This window comes from Pongo abelii, chromosome 18 (genome assembly GCF_028885655.2).
Source record: "Pongo abelii isolate AG06213 chromosome 18, NHGRI_mPonAbe1-v2.0_pri, whole genome shotgun sequence".
Taxonomy (NCBI): domain Eukaryota; kingdom Metazoa; phylum Chordata; class Mammalia; order Primates; family Hominidae; genus Pongo; species Pongo abelii.
Genome location: NC_072003.2, coordinates 28,211,919 through 28,232,456, shown reverse-complemented (window position 1 = coordinate 28,232,456; position 20,538 = coordinate 28,211,919). Strand labels below are relative to the sequence as shown.

General features: G+C 45.1%; 1 protein-coding gene across 4 annotated transcripts in view; it reads right to left on the bottom strand.

Annotated features, from left to right (window-relative positions):
• The window catches only part of LCMT1 (leucine carboxyl methyltransferase 1), a 65,719-nt gene that overhangs the window by 35,175 nt on the left and 10,006 nt on the right, over positions 1-20,538 (bottom strand). For 3 of the 4 annotated variants that reach the window (XM_009250567.4, XM_054533672.2, XM_054533673.2), the window contains exons 2-4: positions 13,646-13,737; positions 9,867-9,988; positions 2,111-2,187 (exon numbers count right to left, since the gene is read on the bottom strand). In XM_009250567.4, coding sequence (XP_009248842.1) covers positions 2,111-2,187; positions 9,867-9,988; positions 13,646-13,737 — 291 coding nt within the window. The remainder of the gene's footprint in view (positions 1-2,110; positions 2,188-9,866; positions 9,989-13,645; positions 13,738-20,538) is intronic. The other variant, XM_054533674.2, reaches the window with a different exon arrangement.

The following is a 20,538-nucleotide window of genomic DNA, read 5'->3' as shown; positions in this document are numbered from 1 at the left end:
GAGAAGTTGGACCGCCTACTTTGAAATCCCACCAGGTTTTCTCTTAGCAGTGAAGAAAAACCCTAATCAAACTTGGGCTCAGGAAGGCTATCTTTTCCCCCATGCCAAAACAGTCATACCTCTCTCCAAAGCTTAGCTGCTCACCTGAACTCCTCTCACCTTGTGTAAGTTTGTGCACCCATGGGGTATTCTGTTCCTTTGTGGACACCCAGACTGCCATCTGATCAACAGCTACCCCTCAGCCAATTTCACCTCTCCATTACTTGCACTAGCGTGCCCTTGTGTGGATAATGTACAACGCAATGAGGAATGCATGTTAGGTACTTTAAGTCCCAGTGGAATAACAGTTCATAATATCACACATGGGAAATCTAAAAGGGCAATAGGGCTAATTTTGGCAGGAGTTGGAATAGTCCCTTGGGGTGGCTCTGCACCTTAGCAGCCCCTTGGGATGGCTTTGCATACTGTGAGGCAGCTTTGAGAAACTTTCAAACCCTTGAAACACTGGCAACTAGTACAGGCAGAGCCACAAAAGGACATCAAGCCTCCCTGCACTCCCTAGCCAATGCTGTCTTAGACAACAGATTTGCCCTGGACTATCTTCTCGCTGAACAAGGGCAGGTATGTGCAGTAATAAACCACATCTGTTGTTCTTACATTAACAGTTCAGGACTGGTTAAACTGCAAGTTCAAAAGATGTACCAAGACTGGGCACAATGGCTCATGCCTGTAATCCCAGCACTTTGGGAGGCCAAGGTGGGTGGATCGTTTGGGCCTAAGAGTTCGAGACCAGCCGGGCAACATGGCTAAACCCCATCTCTACAAAATTACAAAAAAAGAAAAAAAATTAGGTGGTCTTGGTGGCATGTGCCTTTATTCCCAGCTACTCAGGAGGCTGAGGTGGGAGGATCGCCTGAACCCAGAAGGTTGAGGCTGCAGTGAGCCATGATGGCACCACTGCACTCCTACCTAGATGACAGAGTGAGACCCTGTCTCCAAAAGAAAATAAAAGTAAAGATTTACCAAGAGGCTACCTGGCTACATAATCTTAATAACTCCACTGCTCAAACCATCTGGGGCTCCCTCAGTGGAAACCTACAAAATATGACATGGTTTTTACCTTTCTTCGGACCTAAGTGGTCATTTAATTGCTATTACTTTTGGGGTATTGTGTTTTTAACCTTTTTGTAAAGTTTGTGTCTTTCAGGTTTCAATAGCTCCAAGTCAAGCTAATGATGGCCCAAGGATTCCAACCCATACCATCCCAGGAGCACCCCAGTCCCTACAGGTCTTTAGGATAGTCAGTGAGAGACTTCCCCACCCCCCAAAGTTAGGTAGGGACAACATCCCTGTTCAGCAGGAAGTAGCTTCAGAAGATGAGATCTTCAGCCCTTTCTCCTTAAGAATAGAGGGTGAAATCTCTCAGGGGGAAATAAAGATAGAACAGAAATGGAATGGGGTTGCTTCTTCATAATACTTAACCATGCCTTCTACTTAAAGTTCCAGGAACTGGCCTTAGGAAATCTAAGTATGAAACCAAGGTTATGGAGTATCCCACCTCAGGAAGGAACACTGAACAACTGATTGACAGTCTTCTTGCCGCCAGCCAGACCACCAAGTGGCCCATTAACCAAGAGAACCAGCGCAACCAGATACGCTGACCCGCATCTCCTACCCCTCATGTGCTTTGCCCAGCCCAGCCTGCATACCTTACTCATGATGTCAATTCCCACACTTCGCTAATAAAAACATCCCTGCAAGCCTCTTCAGGGAGCCAACAAGTCAGTCCTTGCACCTCTGCTGTCTGCCTAGTGCTTGAGTACAAGCCCCAAAAACAAAAACCGTGTCTGGGAAATCTGGTTGGCCTAGTGTTAATTTTAATTACATGGGGAGCCACAGAGCCTGCGATCTGTAATAAGGAAGTGTATATTGCATTTTGCAGACTGTACAACATGCTGGAATGAGTGCCAGGGCAAAAAAAAGTTGGTGGGGGGCAGTGAACGGAAGGCAAGACCCTAAAGTGAAGTCTCTGGCATTCAGATCTGCCATCTCTTGAGAGCTAGATCTGAATTCTAGCTGGCTCTTGTTCTTCTGGCCATGCCACACTTACTTGATACTGTGCAGCTTTCTCGTGACGATCATTGGAAAGTCAACCTCAAAATATTTACTTGGGAGAAGATCTTCATCCTGGGGAAAAACACACAATACTTTTTATTTCTTTAATCTTACATGTGCTGATCATCTTTCACATATCAAGCACTAGGCACCTAATAGCAATAGAGTGTTTAAGGATTTTTAAATCAGGGGACTGATATGGACAGACGTGTTTTTCAAATTACTCATGAATAGATCTGCGGGAAGCAAGCACAGATGAAGGTAAAAAGTCAGGAAGCCAGAGGAGTCAGCCAGGTAAGAAGGTAAGGTCCAGGAAGGAGCCTGAGCTAGCAGGTGGCAGCTGGGATGGTGGGGAGGAGCTGAGAGGCGCTTTGGAAGTAGAATATACTCCGTATTTTCAAAAGGCAGCTTGAGGCCAGGTGCAGTGGCTCACGACTGTAATCTCAACACTTTAGAAGGCTGAGGCAGGAGGATCGTTTGAGACCAGGAGTTTGAGGCCATCCTGGGCATGGACAGCGAGACCCTGTCCATATGAAAAAATTAAAAAGTTTAAACGATTTAACAACAACAAAAAAGGCAGCTTGAGCTCTATTATGAGGGTCAGGAAATCAATGTAGTAGGTTTTGATGAGCATTATTTTTTGGGTGAAATAGGTTAAAACAGCTAGTATCAAAAGCATCACATATATTAAGGGTATTATTTTCTGATATATTTTTCTTTTTTTTTTTTCTTTTTTTGAGATGGAGTCTCACTCTGTCACCCAGGCTGGAGTGCAATGACACGATCTCAGCTCACTGCAACCTCCGCCTCCCGGGTTCAAGCGATTCTCCTGCCTCAGCCTCCAGAGTAGCTGGGATTACAGGTGCTCAGCCTCTGATACATTTTTCCCTGTGATAGCGAAGTACGGTAGATTAAAGAACAGGCACTCTTGGAGCTGGAGGGGCTCAAACCCCAGCTCCACCACTTATATGCTGTAAGGTCTTGGGAAAGTCAGTAAACTCACTGGGCCAGGATTTACTTGTTTGAAAAGTGAAGAAGCCGGGCACCGTGGCTCACGCCTGTAATCCCAGCACTTTGGGAGGCTGAGGCAAGCAGATCACAAGGTCAAGAGACCGAGACCATCCTGGCCAACATGGTGAAACCTCATCTCTACTAAAAATACAAAAAGTAGCTACTCGGGAGGCTGAGGCAGGAGAATCGCTTGAACCCGGGAAGCGGAGGTTGCAGTGAGCTGAGATTGCGCTGCTGCACTCCAGCCTGGCGACAGAGCGAGACTCCATCTCAAAGATAAAAAAAAAAAAAAAGAAAGAAAAGAGAAAAGTGAAGAAAATGCTAACACTTTACGGGATTGTGAAGATTAATGAGGCAATACACGTGGGGCTCACAGGAAAGGGCCTGACCTTAGTAAAATTATCACACGGGGATCCAAAGAGCCTGTGAGCTATAACAATAAGGGAAGGTATATTGCGTTTTGAATACTGCACAACGTGTTGGAAAGAAGGTCCCAGGGCAAGAAGGAAAGTAGGGCAGGGATCAAAGGAAAGCTTTTTAGCACCCTAAAATGAGGTCTCTAGCATTCGAATCAACACGTGTGTGCCTTTATTGTTACAGACACAGGTATAGCGATGGGGGCCCTGGCTCGGGATGTAACATTTATTTCTTCTTGTGGCCTGCAGTCAAACAAATATGAAAGACACACATACACACACACACACACACACACAACCACACACACACACATGCACACATGCACACACAGCCCTGGGTCACCTGGCTTGCTTGGTAGCTACACCCTCCCTACCCAGTCACACACACATCATCCTATCATCCTAGTGTTCTCTTCGTGCCCTCCTCGCCATCCAGCCACCCAGTACCTCATCCCTGCCGATGTCTCTGGAATCCCTCCACTCCTCCTGAGCTCTATCACCTCCAGCCCAGACTGTCCCAGCACCCCCTCTGTTGTCTCAAAGCTGCACGCTGCTGTGTACTGCACTATCCACTGCAGGTGGACTTCTGCAGCTCGGCACCCTGCTAAAACTCAGCAAGAAACAAGGCACTCTATAGCCTGGCCCACCTGCCCAGCCTCTCCCCCTCTCCACTTATCCCAGAAATACAGAACTACTTTTTTAAAACAAAGAAGACTGCTGACATCCAGAACCTGGTGATGGCTTTGCTGGTAGAGGACAAGATGGAGGAAAAGGAAAGGTAGGGTGACACCTTGTTTCTGACTGGAGCAACTGGGCAGGTAAGAAAACCATTCATGGAGACAGTAACAGGAGATGGAGCACAGGTATGGAAGGACAGATGAATACCGGGGGGGGTGAGTGGGGCATAGCAGACCTCCTGTGGACAGCATGATGGGGGCAGAAATCACCAGCAACCATATCCTAGTAGGTGAGTGACCCTTAAGAGCAAACATCAGGGCTGAAAGATACAGCGCCCTCCCACATAAAGACCAGTCCTCTGCTGGAATCCCAGGGGACCCAGCCTGGGCTTTATCTTTTTAAAACAAAAAAGGAGGGCCAAGTACTGTGGCTCACACCTGTAATCCCAGTACTTTGGGAGGCCAAGGCAGGAGGATTGCGTAAGCCCAGGAGTTCGAGACCAGCCTGGGCAACATAGCAAGACCCTATCTCTACCAAAAATACAAATTAGCCAGGCATGGTGGCTTGCACCTGTAGTGCAACTACTTGGAAGGCTGAGTTAGGAAGATGGCTTGAGCCTGGGAGGAGGAGGCTGCAGTGAGCTGAGATTGTATCACTGCACTCGAGCCTGGGAGACAGAGCCAGATCCTGTCACAAAAGGGGGGAAAAAAAAAAAAGCCACCCAAGGAGACCTGGGCTCATGAATCTGAGCTGATCACACTTAAAGGTACAGCCCATGCCTGCTGGGTAGGGTTATGCAGAAGCTATTTCAAGATACTTGAGGAGGAGCCAGGTGCAGTGGCTCACACCTGTAATCCCAGCACTTTGGGAGCCTGAGGCAGGTGGATCGCCTAAGGTCAGGAGTTCGAGACCAGCCTGGCCAACACAGTGAAACCCTGTCTCTACTAAAAATACAAACTATTAGCTGGGCATGGTGGTAGGTGCCTGTAATCCCAGCTACTCGGGAGGCTGAGGCAGGAGAACTGATATGGGTAGAGGGGATATGGAAATAACTTTCACTAGGAATTTCAATTTCTACAACACCTTTTAAGAACGTTTACTCACAGCGTATGGGAAGTTAAGAATCACCTAAAATTCCAGAAGACAATGAGAACAATTAAAGGTATATGAATGAAAGACAGCATAGTGCCCTGCAGCTCTTATGGTACTTCCTCCTTTTTAAAGAGCTTTCCCATGCATTAGAACCTTGTAAAACTTCTGAGTAAGAAGTCAGAGCAGAGAAAGCTTATAAAAGGCACACCCGGAGCTCTTAAGAAAGACATCCTGTGGGGCGCGGTGGCTCACATCTGTAATCCCAGCACTTTAGGAGGCTGAGGGTGGTGGATCACTTGAGGCCAGGAGTTCAAGACCAGCCTGGCCAACATGGTAAAACCCCATCTCTACAAAATAGCCAGGCACAGTGGTGCGCATCTGTAATCCCAGCTTCTCAGGAGGCTGAGGCAGGAGAATCGCTTGAACCTTGGAGGCAGAGGTTACAGTGAGCTGAGATCACACCACTGCACTCCAGCCTGGGCAACAGAGTGAGACTCTGACGGGTTGATGGGTGCAGTAAACCACCATGGCATGTGTGTACCTATGTAACAAACCTGCACATTCTGCACATGTACCCCAGAACTTAAAAAAAAAAAAAAAAAGATATCCTGTTTCTTGAGAAAGGGGCAAAATGGCTGTGACAAGTGATGCTTCAACTTCTTCTTCTGTGATTCTTGATGGCCCTTTTGACATTTCACTCCAAATAGCCTGCATGCAACTGACTGGTATGGAAGACACCAAGACTGGGAACAGCTGCCACAGGGCAGGAAGAAAGGGCACCTAAAGGGGACTCAACATGGCTGACCACCTCACAGAGTGCCAAAATTGACCCTGCTTCCCTCCACAGGGAGATGGAGAAAAGCAGGTTGTACGGATCCATTGGTTCCGTGGAAACAGAATTCTGGAGACACCAAGAAATGGAGGCCCCTTAAAGGGTTTCACTCACCCATTATTCCTTTCCTTTTTTTTTTTTTTTTTTTTTTTGAGACAGGGTCTCGCTTGGGCACCCAGGCTGGAGTGCAGTGGCATGATCTTGGCTCACTGCAGTCTCGACCTCCGGGGCTCAGGTGATCCTCCCACCTCCGCCTCCCAAGTAGCTGGGACCACAGGTGTGTACCACCATGCCTGGCTGATTTTTTTTATTTTTTGTAGAGATGGGGTTTTGTCATGATGCCCAGGCTGGTCCCAAACTCCTGAGCTCAAGCAATTCAACCACCTCAGCATCCCAAAATGCTGGGATTAGAGGCGTGACCAACTGCACCTGGCCCCTTTATTCCTTTTTTGTGACAAGACTAACTCTTCTTTGTCCTGTTCCTGCTCACTGCCAGCAGATGGGAGTCTTTAACTGTACAGTCTTGGGCTCCTGAGATTTTATGGAACAAGCTCACACCCATGACTCACAGCTAAACCTCTGCTGGTGCAACCTAGGAACCATTCCGGCTGGAAGGTGCATGAGACACTAAGACCCACAGACAATGTTTTCGCTACACTTTTAGAGACACGCACATACCTCTAAAACAGAGATTGGCAAACTGCTTCCGTAAAGAGCCAGAAAGTAAATATTTTAGCCTTTGCAGGCCAGATGGTCTCTGTTGTAACTACTCAACTCTGCTGTTATAATTGTCATATGGCTGCTGAAGCACAATATGCAAACAAATGGGAGTGGCTGCCTTCCAATAAAACTTTATTTACAAAAACAGGCTGTGGGCCAGATTTGGCCCTGGGCTACAGTTTGTAACACCTGCTCTAAAAAAGCAAACAAATGTTTCATATATATATATATATATATATATATTTCTTTTTTAAAAGAAACTTCAGACCAAAAAAAAGGCCTTCAGCCCAATATAATTACCAATCAAAACCAAAACATTTCCACAAAGAACTTTCAGACACTATACAGTCTTCCTTCCTCACTACTGACTGACTGCCTTTTTCTTAGGAGGCGTACGTACAGCCTCAGGTTACTTTGCTCATAAATAAGAGGCTCAGATTTATTAATTATTAATCCACCTACAAGACAGGAGAAAAGTAAACAAATTGCGTGACAAGTCAAAGGGGTCTCAGGTCCAATGGCAGGATCTCTCCAGCGGCCTGTTAACACTGACATAGCACATTCTCTCACACTGTACTGTGCTCTGGTTCCTCACACCACACCATGGGACAACTCATTACAAAAACACAACAGGTCAGCCGGGCGTAGTGGCTCATACCTGTAATCTCAGCACTTTGGGAGGCTAAGGCAGGTGGACCACTTGAGGCCAGGAGTTCGAAACCAGCCTGGCCAACACAGTGAAATGCTAGCTCTACTAAAAATACAAAAATTAGCCGTGCGTGGTGGTGAACGCCTGTAATCCCAACTACTGGGGAGGCTGAGACAGGAAAATCACTTCAACCCCGGAGGTGGAGGTTGCTGTGAGCCAAGATCACACCATGGCATTCCAGCCTGGGCGAGACAGTGAGTAAGACTCTGTCTCAAAAACAACAATGACAGAAAAACAAAGATACAACAGATCTACAGAAAAGGGAAGGTCACCCTCCTGAAAAACCACAGAGGCTGTGTGCACGGGAAAGAGGAAGAAATCTGGAGTTTAATGGGCAGATAACAATGCTTGATCCCTGCCCCAGAGCCTCTGGCTGCAGGATCCTGGAAGACAATCTTGCAGTCCCATTTCCCTCATCTGTGTAAAACACCCTTACAGAGTTCTCGTGTTAATTCATGAGGTCACATATGTAAAAACGCTTCATAATGTTAGTGATTATATCTTGAGAAGAGAATGCAGAGGCAAACAAATACCCACGCTCTGTTGAAGTCACTGATTTCTCACTTCAGTAAGAGAAGGGTTGAGAGCTCTGATGACCAAAGACCTTCATATCAGGTGAACTGATTAGGGACAAAACAGATAAGTGGGTCTTGGTCAACATCCGCAAAAAAATCTGGAGAAACGCACGTACCCATTACTGTCACATGACGGACCTGACAGAAGAACCAAACAAAATCTGTACAAACCTACAAAAAAAAAAATGCAATTGGTGAGGACTTTTTTTTTTTTTAGAGACGAAGTCTCACTCTGTCGCCCAGGCTGGAGTGCAGTGGCATGATCTCGACTCACTGCAACCACCATCTCCTGGGTTCAAGCAATTCTCCTGCCTCAGCCTCCCGTGTAGCTGGGATTACAGGTGCCCACCACCACACCCAGCTAATTTCTGTTTTTAACAGAAACAGGGTTTCACCATGTTGGCCAGGCTGGTCTCTAACTCCTGACCTCAAGTGATCTGCCCACCTCAGCCACCCAAAGTGCTGGGATTACAGGTGTGAACCACCATGACTGGCCAATTAGTGAGGATTTTGCAGGGAAATGGTTTGGCTATTAAAATCTAAGCCCAGGAGGCCAGGCGTGGTGGCTCACGCCTGTAATCCCAGCACTTTGGGAGGCCGAGGTGGGCAGATCACAAGGTCAGGAGATTGTGAGCAGCCTGGCCAACACGGTGAAACCCCGTCTCTACTAAAAATACAAAAATTAGCCAGGTGTGGTGGTGTGCACCTGTAGTCCAAGCTATTCAGGAGGCTAAGGCAGGAGAATCGCTTGAACCCGGGAGGTAGAGGCTGCAGTGGGCCAAGATCGTGCCATTGTACTCCAGCCTGGGCAACAGAGCAAGACTGTCTCAAAAAAAAAAAAAAAAAAAAACAAAAAACCCTAAGCCCAGGAGTCAAAGACCACACTCCAGTTTTCTTTCCCTGTGAGAATGTAATTAGACCTGCATTCATACTCTAACAGAGCAGTTAAGAGACCAAATCAGAAAAAGACTACAAAATGGCTTGGCAACATATTATCATCACCCAGCCATGTGAATCTCCAAATTTTACCCAAGAGGTCATTATCCTGACACTGACAAAATCTTAGTTACTGTCAAAATTAAAAATGTAGGCTGGGCGCAGTGGCTAATGCCTGTAATCCCAGCACTTTGAGAGGCTGAGGCAGGAGGATCACTTGAGGCCAGGAGTTCAGGACCAGCCTGGGCAACATAGTGAGACCACTGTCTCTACACAAAAACTTAAAAATTAGCCAGATGTGGTGGCGCATGCCTGTGGTCCCAGCTACTTGGGAGGCTGATGTGGGAGGACTGCTTAAGTCCAGGAGTTCGAGGCTGCAGTGAGCCATGACTGTGCCATTGCATTCCAGCCTGGGTGACAGGGCAAGACTCTGGCTCAAAAAAAAGGTTACAAATGCATGCATGAGCTCTCCATTCCAGCAATTCTACTGGTAGAATTTCTCCTCCTGACATATTTCTACTCATACTGAGGGAAATATAAGGATTTTTATTATAGCTCCATTTGTAACAACAATTAGAGACAACCCAAAATATCTGTCACTAAGGCCCTGGTGAGATAAAACAGGACTGAGAGTCGTAGGGGCATCTAGGCAGATGGGACAGGGGTGGGAGACAGGCTTTCACTGCATAACTTTTAATATATTTTTAAATTGCGAATTAGGTGAAATCTTCCAAAAATTAAATTTAAACACTTAGGGAGGAAGGAAGGGAATTTGAACATACCTTTAATCTCCAGAAGGTGGTATCCATGCCTGCCCCAAGGTTGACAATTTGACAATGACATTCTGTCTTCCGTAGAAATGCCTTTATAAGCTGACTGACACCATGGACTCGAGCAAAATATCCTGGGGAGGTTGGGGGGGGGGGGGGTGGGCACAGAAACAAGCTATCACCCAGTGATGACAGAAATTATCCCTGTGAAGCCCACCCCAGGAGAAGAGCAAAACAGAAAGCATGCGCCCTTCTGCAGTGTCAGAGGTTAATCTGCAGACTCTATGGGAGAAATAGCAACTTTCAAATTCTTTTTTTTTTTTTTTTTTGTTAAAGGCATCTGAACCAAGGTAAGTACAATCTATTTCATGAAGCAATTAACTACCTTTGAAAAAATGAGCTATAGTTTTATGTATGAAAAATAAGTGTTTTACATTGAAACGTCTGAAGTCCATCTTGGAAATGTGCCTTTCATGGCTATAGTGAAAGCTACTCTGGACTCAGACCATATGAGAAAGCTACTCTGGACTCAGACTCATATGAGACCATATGAAAAATAGTATTATGGGTCAGGAAACTGAGCAGATAAATGTTAACACAAAGCAAGCTATACGTATTATCCTGTTCCCTTCACCTCCACCCTGAATGGGTTAGTCTCTATGTAAAATGGGGGTCGCAGAGAAGACCAGCAAATTGCTGCCTAATAAAATAGCTTGCTACTAAAAACACAAAAATTAGCCAGGCGTGGTGGTGCACAACTGTAATCCCAGCTTTTTGGGAGGATGAAGTACAAGAATTGCTTGAACCCAGGAGGCAGAGGTTGCGGTGGCCCAAGATTGCGCCACTGTTAAGTTTTTGGGTGAAGGGCTGGGGAAAAGGAGATGGGAAATAAAGAAAAAAAGACCACAAGGTCTGTCTGTGCTCTAAAACTCTGCTGCTCAAAATACGCGCATGGCTGTTAACAGTATGTGACTATTTTAAGAAAAAAATCTGATAGCATTTAGAAACTTTATTACAATTTGACAGAGAAATTTCAAGTCTGTTCAATCTACTAATAAATGATTTGGAATTGTACATTGTATGTCATTTTCATTTTATTTTTCTGGATCATTTCTATTGTATTTTACAGAGATATCATCTGCGACGGATTGGACATTGGGGGAAAAATGTCCTCACCATACACCATTTGGGAGGCACTCTCCAATTTGGCTGCATTCTAAGGTTCAAATCCAGGGTAGAAGAGAGGGGTGCTGCCAGGGCGTGGGGTGGGGGTCTTTGCCTGTGCAGCATTTGTTAGGAAATCTGCCTCAAGAGAAGGGGAGGGAATGCAAAATAAAATTGCATGTCCTTGTTTTCAGAAACCACCACTTTAAAATTTCTTGGCATTTCTTATAGAACCCACCTACAGGATCCAACCTGAGGGCCAAGATTCCCTGCACACACAAGAATTATGGTCATTTGGTCAATTTCTCAATCTGGCTGAGAATAAGGCAGGCTCCTGTCTCAAAGCCTTTGATTTCCTTGATGGAAATTATCTGCAGAGCCTAATAGCGTCATTAACACTAAAATAAGGCAACAAAAAGTAATTCTCCATCTCTTCCCTCTCAGGCTTTACACTGCTAAGCCAGAATGGAGCTGAATGACTACCTTTCCTGCATACTCTGCTGTCTGGGAAAGAGGAACTGGGGACTTAACACATTCAGGCTGCTGCCAATCAAATGTTGTACATGGCACAAGCACATCCAGAGAGAGACTTCTCTTTACACTCTGGAGTTTCTAAGGGGCAGGCATCTGAAACCATATTCTAGCTATGTTCTGGAACAAGTTACCTGTTGGTGCGAGCTTCAAAATAAATAAATACTTAAATGGCCAACACTACTCATACTGTGAGCCGGGGAGGAAAATAAATCTACTGAAGACTCTTTTTTTTAAGACAGGGTCTTGCTCTGTCACCCAGGATAGAATGCAATGGCACACTCTTGGCTCACTGCAGCTTCGATTGCCTGAGCTCTAGTGACCTTCCCACCTCAGCCTCCCAAGTAGCTGGGACTACAGGCACATGCCACCACACCTGGCTAATTTTTTATTTTTTGTAGAGACAAGGTTTCACCGTGTTGCCCAGGCTGGTCTTGAACTCCTGAGCTCAAGTGATCTACCTGCCTCGGCCTCCCAAAGTGTTAGGATTACAGACGTGAGCCACCGCACCCAACCCTGTTGAAGAATTTTTTTTTTTTTTTTTTTTTTTTGAGATGGAGTATTGCTCTGTCGCCCAGGCTGGAGTGCAGTGGCACAATCTCCGCTCACTGCAAGCTCTGCCTCCCGGGTTCACGCCATTCTCCTGCCTCAGCCTCCCGAGTAGCTGGGACCACAGGCACCCGCCACCACGCCCGGCTAATTTTTTGTATTTTTAGTAGAGACGGGGTTTCACCATGTTAGCCAGGATGGTCTCGATCTCCTGACCTCGTGATCTGCCCGCCTCGGCCTCCCGAAGTGCTAGGATCACAGGTGTGAGCCACTGCGCCCAGCCCTGTTGAAGAATCTTAAGGGCCAAATCTCCTAAGCCTAGGCCTACTGCTGTCAGCACCTCTGAGCCCTCCCTCATCTGAGAATTACCAGGTCTCACAACACTTTCCTTCCCACCCACAGTGAGGAACATCAACAAAGCTGTAAAAGACCCATGTCCTCTAGACTTATAACCCTCAAGCTGCGCAACTGGGCAGAAATCCTCAATTTCCATCCTTAGGGAAGATTCATATACACAGACAAGAGGCGTGAAAACTAAGATATACTCAGCCTGAAATATACAAAAGCCTTTGGAATGTCTCCTTATAGAAGAATCCAATTAAATCCACATAATTAGTCCACAGACCTAGATGAGCCATAGGCAACCAACCAACCACAGAAAAAGTCTGATGTAAACTCTAAGAGACTCTCCTCCTCATACCTGTACTATAAAGCAGTTTCTCCGTATGTATCCAATTAGTGTAGGAATACAGATGTGAAAAATAAAGGTTTATGTATTTTTTTCATTGGGGAAAAAAAAAAAGTGATTCCTGATAGGGACAGTTTACAGTGAAAGATATTTAAATGGGCTTCAAACATATGAAAATGATCCTCAATGTCACCTATAAATAGGAGAAATATTTTAAAAATTGCAATAAGATACCATTTTTCACATGACAGATTAACAAAGATTAATACTTTTTTCCAACTCATTAAATTTAATAAAATTTCAAAAATTATTGTGATTTTAATATGGAAGTAGATGTTGTTTTTTTTTCTTTTTTACTTTAAGTTCCGGGATACATGTGCAGCATGTGCAGGTTTGTTACATCGGTATACATGTGCCATTGTGGTTTGCTGCGCTCATCAACCCGTCATCTAGATTTTAAACCCCGCATACACTAGGTATTTCTCCTAATGCTCTCCCTCCCCTTGCCCCTCACCCCTGACAGGCCCCAGTGTGTGATGTTCCCCTCTCTGTGTCCATGTGTTCTCACTGTTCAACTCCCATTTATGAGTGAGAACATGCAGTGTTTGGTTTTCTGTTCCTCTGTTAGTTTGCTAAGAATGGCTTCCAGCTTCATCCATGTCCCTGCAAAGGACGTGATCTCATTCCTTTTTATGGCTGCAAACAAGTTTTATAACACACTGTGTTGGTGAGGATCTGGGGAAATAAGCACTTTTGCACACAGCTGGAAAGGGAGCACACCATGACTTCCTTCAAGAATGAACCCCTAAAACCTCAGGCAGCTGATGAGGTGCTGGTTGGGAGGGAGATGGTCACTTGCCTCTGTTGATTTCAGGGGCTTTCCTCTCTTTAGACAGTCTCACAAAGTGCTGAATGTAAGGGTCATGCCAGTAGCCAATGCTTACTGCAAACCTAAAGGGAGAAAAAAGGAGGAAGGTGAGTAGAGATTGAGTAGGTTCAGGCCAAGGTCCACTGCCAGGTTCCCAGGAACCAGGTCAAGGAACTCGAGGAAAACCAACCATCCACCTCAAAAGGCCAAGTGCACATTTAGTGCCCTGTTACACATGTGAAGATGCAGCCATCCATTCATCTTTATGTTCACATTACACCGCCCATTACATTGCCCACAGTGGGCTTCTCACTCCCTTTCCTCATATTGCTAATTCACTTCCCAGGACCCTACATAGCAAATAGCCTCACTTCATGCTTCCTACAGAAGATGTGCAGCCATTTATTCACTCTGCAAACTCAAGGCCAGAGCTAGTCAGTTAATTCCACTAAATGAAAAGGCCTGTGCCCAGAGGAAGGTAGACTCAGAAACACTTGACAAACAGCATGAATTAACCCAAGTGTTTCTCCTGACTCTGTATTAGGTGCCAATCATTTCACTCTTCTTAGGGAGGTCACAGTGGAGAAACTAGGAAGAAATGAACAAAGCAAGCACAAACAAAACAATGTGGAAAATGCCACAGTAGCCTTAATTCTCTCTAGCCAGTCTATACTACAAGGAGTTAAGGCTTCATTCAGCACAGGAAGCCTTCTTGCAACCATGAGTAGAACCAGCTTTAGGACGACTGAAAAGTCATGAAAAGAACCGGGATCCCGAAGGCCATGCTCAGCTGCTCTGGGCCTGCAGACTGCTCTACCTCTGAACACTGATTTTGTGAGATAATAAGTGCCTTCACCCTTTTAGCCAATTTGAGTCAGGCTTCTGTTACTTGCAGCCCAAAGCATCCTAATGATACCCTGAGTAATGTCCCCATTTCTTGTTGCCTGCTAAGTAAGGTGAAATTTAGGGTATGGGTGTGTCATGTCTCTCAGCTTCTAGAAGCAGATAATATAGCTTTAAATCTACTACTAAGGCTTACCTCTGGCCTGACTACAATAAGTATTGAATTCTGCACAATCTCCCAACCTCCTGCATCCACAGACACCCAAAAGGAAGCACATGTTCAGCTGCTGCATGCAGCAACTCAGCACAGAAACATGCAAAATATTCACTAATGGGCATGATCTGTTATACAAGCCCAGACTGTCAAAGGAAAACAGCATACCCACACAGTTTTATAACAGTATACTTAAAAAAAATGGTTTTCAAACAGTTAGTCACGACCCATTAATACAATAAAATCAATTCGTTTGCAAACCTGCACTACTTTTTTAAATGTCAAACAAAGTAAAATAAAAAATAGGATGCATCACCTATAGTAAGGATTAAGACATTCATGACACTTACTCCCGGCTTCAAGTGATTCTCCAACCTCCGCCTCCCAAGGTGCTGAGATTACTGGCGTGAGTCACCGTGCCCAGCCTACTTTTGTTTTAAGTGTGTGTTGAGGGTGTAAGTGCAATGAAAAATGTATTTTCTCTATGTGGTTGCCAGTTTGGGAAATACTGATTTCAAAGAAATCATATAGTGTCATCTAGTGGTAAAAGCCACATCTGCAGTTGAAACAAGAATGGCAGCCCAGCAACGCACAGATGAGAATACTCATCCCACAGTTTCAAGGATCGGAAGGGACCTTAGAAATGATCTCGTCAACCCTAACATCCAGTGCAGGAATCAATGCAACAACATCAAGTCACTGCTTGACTACTTCCCCAAGGAAGGCACTCGCCCCACTGCTAAGCAGCTCTGTTGAAAACCTGATCAATTTGCCTCCCTCTGGAAGCCATAACTTGTTGGACTCTTGGATAATAAAGAGCAGGTTCTATCCTCTCACCTCTGGATTCTTCACACTATTCAATACGACTAGTGTAGTCAAGGAACATGTGGGTATCTGCCAAGTGCTAGGCACTGAGGATACAGTGGTAAACAAGGAGAGAAAGGAGAGGCAGATAATTACAAGATAATGAGGAATGAAGGCAGTGACTCGTAGAGAGGATGAAGGTGTCGGGGGAGGCCTCTCTCAGAAGGGGATGGCCGTGGCGAGCCCTGGAGAATGGGAGAGTCAGGTGTCCAAAAGGCATTCTAGACAGGAGGAAGGGCAGGCAGAAAGACTTGGGGAACACACCTGAGCCTCCAGTACAGAGAGGAGGCAGGGAGGCCGGAGGACAGTAAGAAACTGGAGAGGAGGCCAGAGGGAGAAGCAGGTTCAGGATGCAGGGCCTGGCAGGCACCCTGTCTGTGGTCACAGTGGTGTGCAGTGATAGAGAGTGGTGAGATGCACGGGTCCATAATGCAAACACACCCAGCCAGCAAATCCCACTGGCTCCCACCTCCTAGTGCCCCTAACACTTCCCTCCTCCCACTCCGCAACAGGTTTCCATGCGCCCTAGGAAGAAGGATCTCACTGTCCAGCCTATCAGAGCGGCCAAGATGAAAAGATTTGCCACCCAGTGTTGGGCACTGAGGAGGAGAGTGCTGTCAGGTGCTGCTGATGGGAGTTCTGAAGGGAGACAAGCAGCAAGTTTCAGGATTTATAGGACATCAGCTGGAGAGTAAGTGAACCAACTACTGAAGAAATTGGCAACAAAACTATTATTGTTGTTGTTGTTATTATTATTATTATTATTATTATTTGAGATGGAGTTTTGCTCTTGTTGTCCAGGCTGGAGTGCAATGGCGTGATCTCGGCTCACTGCAACCTCCGCCTTCCAGTTTCAAGCGATTCTCCTGCCTCAGCCTCCCGAGTAGCTGGGATTACAGGTGCCCGCCACCATGCCTGGCTAATTTTTGTATTTTTAGTAGAGACGGGGTTTCACCATCTTGGGCAGGCTGGTCTCAAACTCCTGATGTCGTGATCTGCCTGCCTCAGCCTCCCAAAGTGCTGGGATTACAGGTGTGAGCTACTGTGCCCAGCCCAACAAAACTATTATTTAATCTAACTTGGCTTTGGAGAGGGATAGGGAAGAGGGCACTCAAGCTGCCAGAACCTTAAACTGGCACAATCATACTGCAAGGCACTGTGATGACAAGTATAAAAGGCCTGAAACACATGCATACACAATGACCACACAATCCCATTTCTAGGACTTAATCCTAAGAAAATCATCAAGAATGGGCATAAAGATTTCTCTGCAGGAACACTGAACACAGAGTTATAGTATCAGGTGAACAAACCTACTTATAAAATTGTATGTATAGGATGTTCCCAATTTTGTTAGAGAATACATACATACACACACAAGGCTGCCCACTGCAGACACCAAAGTGTTAATACACTGTTATCTCTGCACGCTGCTTGACACTGTGCATCTAGTTCTGCCCGTCAATTTCCATTACACGTCTCTGCTCCCAAAACCCAGAGAACATCACTTCTATTTGTATATCCTGATTTCATATTCAAAGCCCAGATTCAAAGAATCAAACATCTCAGATTTGGAAAGACCTCAAAGATTTTCCCAGTTTTCTTTCAATCCATAAATGCTTTCAGTTTCCATGACATTCACATGCCACCTGTTCAATTTAGTGTGTCTTTAAATCACTCACTTTTTAAAAATACTTAGGTTTGAGGTGCTGCCTAATATTTTCTGCTAACACAACACTGTAATAAATAGCTAACTACGAAAATGATAAGCATCTGTGTAACACCTAAAATCATCTCACTTTCCTCCCATGGGAAAGACAGATCTGGTCCAACCACCTAATACTTCATTCAAGAAGCATTTACTGACTGAGTCCTATCTCCACGAGCGTCAACTGGAACAAGAGGGCCTTCTTGTGAAAGGTGTGAAATCCCCTCCAACAGGCATTTCCTCATCTGAGGCGTCAAAGAATGAAAAGGGGCCTCCCTGCTCACCCGGCCTATAAGGATCAAGCCTGGAGCCTCATTTACTTCTTTAATCAACAGTCACCAAGTGCTTAGTATGTGCCAGGCATTATTCCAAATGCTTGGCAAAATATGAATACACACAAATAGGAACCCTCATAAGATCCTACAAGGCAGGCTCGGCTTTACAGATTGAAGTCAGTTACATCAGCTGTGGAACTTAATTCTATAAACATAGAGAACTGAAGGTTTAATGTAGGTGTTCAAATTTACTCACCTGGATTTAAATCTGCCCCCCATACACACTTGTTTTTTCCCTCATAACACTTGAGTTGCTTAAATGATGTATGTGTGTTTGTCTGTATACATGTACATGTAAGTCATGTGTTGCTTAAAGATGAGGATACATTCTGAAAAATATGCTGTTTAAAAATTTAAACTTTTTCAACTTTTTACTCTTTTATAATAACAGGTCTACTGTGTAAGAGTTTCCTGAAAAGATACTGCTTTCCTGATGAAAGGAAATGGACTCTTGAGAGACAGATGTCCTTTCCTAGGATTCTTTCTTTTTCTTCTTCCCTCCTGGAGCAAAGCTACTCAAATGGACTAAGAACACTCAGTAATTCCCGGGTAAAAACCTATCCTTACCCCTGCGAAACAAGTTGCGGGAACTCTGACTCAATTTACAACTAAAAACCTTTGGAAGTCAACATTTTGAGCTATCAACTTGAAAGAAAGAAAGCAATTTAGGCCGGGCGTAGTGGCTTACGCTTGTAATCCCAGCATTTTGGGAGGCCAAGGCAGGCGGATCACCTGAGGTCAGGAGTTTGAGACCAGCCTGGCCAACACGGTGAAATCCCGTCTCTACTAAAACTACAAAAAATTAGCCACACATGGTGGCTCATGCCTGTGATCCCAGCTACAAGGAAGGCTGAGGCAGGAGAATCACTTGAACCCCAGAGGCAGAGGTTGTGGTGAGCCGAGATTGAGCCACTGCACTCCAGCCTGGGTGACAGAGCAAGACTCCATCTCAAAAAAAAAAGAAATCAATTTAACGGGAAGTCAAGGATGAAACACACATTGCAATGTTAAAGTGTAAATAAGAATTTAGTGTAAAGGCTGGGTGCGGTGGCTCACGCCTGTAATCCCAACGCTTTGGGAGGCTGAGGCAGGTGAATCACCCGAGGTCAGGAGTTTGAGACCAGCCTGGCCAACATGGTGAAACCCCATCTCTACTAAAAATACAGAAATTAGCTGGGCATGGTGGTGCATGTCTGTAATCCCAGCTTCTCCAGAGGCTAAGACAGGATAATCGCTTGAACCCAGGAGGTGGAGGTTGCAGTGAGCCAAGATTGCACCATTGCACTCTAGCCTGGGCCACAGAGCGAGACTCCGTCACAAAATAAATAAATAAATAAATAAATAAATAAATAAATAAATAAATAAAAAGAATTTATATATAATACAAGTGTTGCCTCAAATCAATGGGGAAATACAGACCATTCAATAGTTGGTATGGGGACAAATGGCTAATGATGTGGAATAAAATCAACACTGCAGACACTAAAAAAGACAGATGAAGAAGCCAACCATAAAACCAATGCCAGAAAAATGATAAAAGATAAGTTATAATAATTGGAAATAGCCTAAGCATTGCCCAAAACTCACAACCTATAAAGGTAAAGACTGTCAGATTTTGCATCATAAAGATTTAAAACTTCTGAAGCTGGGCACAGGGGCAAGTGCCTATATCCCAGCTACATAGGAGACTGAGGCAGGAGGATCACTTGAGCCCAAGAGTTCGAGACCAGCCTGGGCAACATAGCAAGATCCTGTCTCAAAAGAAAGAAAAAAAGATTTACAATTTCTGAATTATGAAATGTACTATACAAGTTGAACCAAGAGACAAGCATCAGCTTGACAGAAAATACTGCAAGCAAAGCAAAGGCACAGGATAACTATGCCTGAAATAAAAAGTTCTTACCAATCAGCAAGAAAAACACAACCAAACAAGACATGACAACCAGTCCAACAGGAAATAACATGGGCTGGAAGCAGTGGCTCGTACCTGTAATCCCAACACTTTGGGAGGTCAAGGAGGGCAGATCACTTGCACCCAGGAGTTCAAGACCAGCCTGGGCAACAAGTGAGACTCCGTCTCTAGAAAAACTAAAAACATAAAAATAAATTAAAAAACACAGCTGGGCATGGCAGTGCGTGCCTGTGATCTCAGCTACTCGGGAGGGTGAGGTGGGAGGATCACTTGAGCCACCAGGGAGGTCAAGGCTGCAGTGACCCAAGATTGTGCCACTGCTCTCCAGCCTGGGCGAAAGAGTGAGACTGTCTCAAACAATAATAATAATAATAATCAGGAGAGAGGATTCACATAAGAAATATCAATGACAGTGAGCAGATGTTAAATGCTCAGCCTCATGAGTGATTATAGGATAGAAATTAAAGAGACAGCCTATTTTCTACCCAGCAGCTGGTGAACAACGAAAGAGAGTGAGACTATTCAATAATTAGCACTGCATTCACCACAGGTAGGTACAACTGATATAACCTCTTTCAAGAAGCATTTTGCAGAAACTTCTCCCTGGGAATCTATTTCACAAGAAAATTCACACACACGTGCAAAAATGCTGATCACAACACTATTTTCAGAGCAAAACCAGAGCCACCTAAATGATGAACAACAGAAGAGTGGCCAAAGTATGAAACTGCAGAACACTGTGCAGCCATTAAAAACAATGAGGCAGATCTCTGTGAAATGACACGGACAATATGCTCCTACTACGCCACTGATACGGTTTGGCTGTGTCCTTACCCAAAATCTCACCTTGAATTGTAATCCCCATAATCCCTACATGTCAAGGGCAGGACCAAGTGGAGGTAATTGGATCATGGGGGCTGTTTCCCCCATGCTGTTCTCATGTCACGAGATCTGATGGTTTTACAAGTGACTGGCATTTCCCCTCCTGGCACTCACTCCACCCTGCCA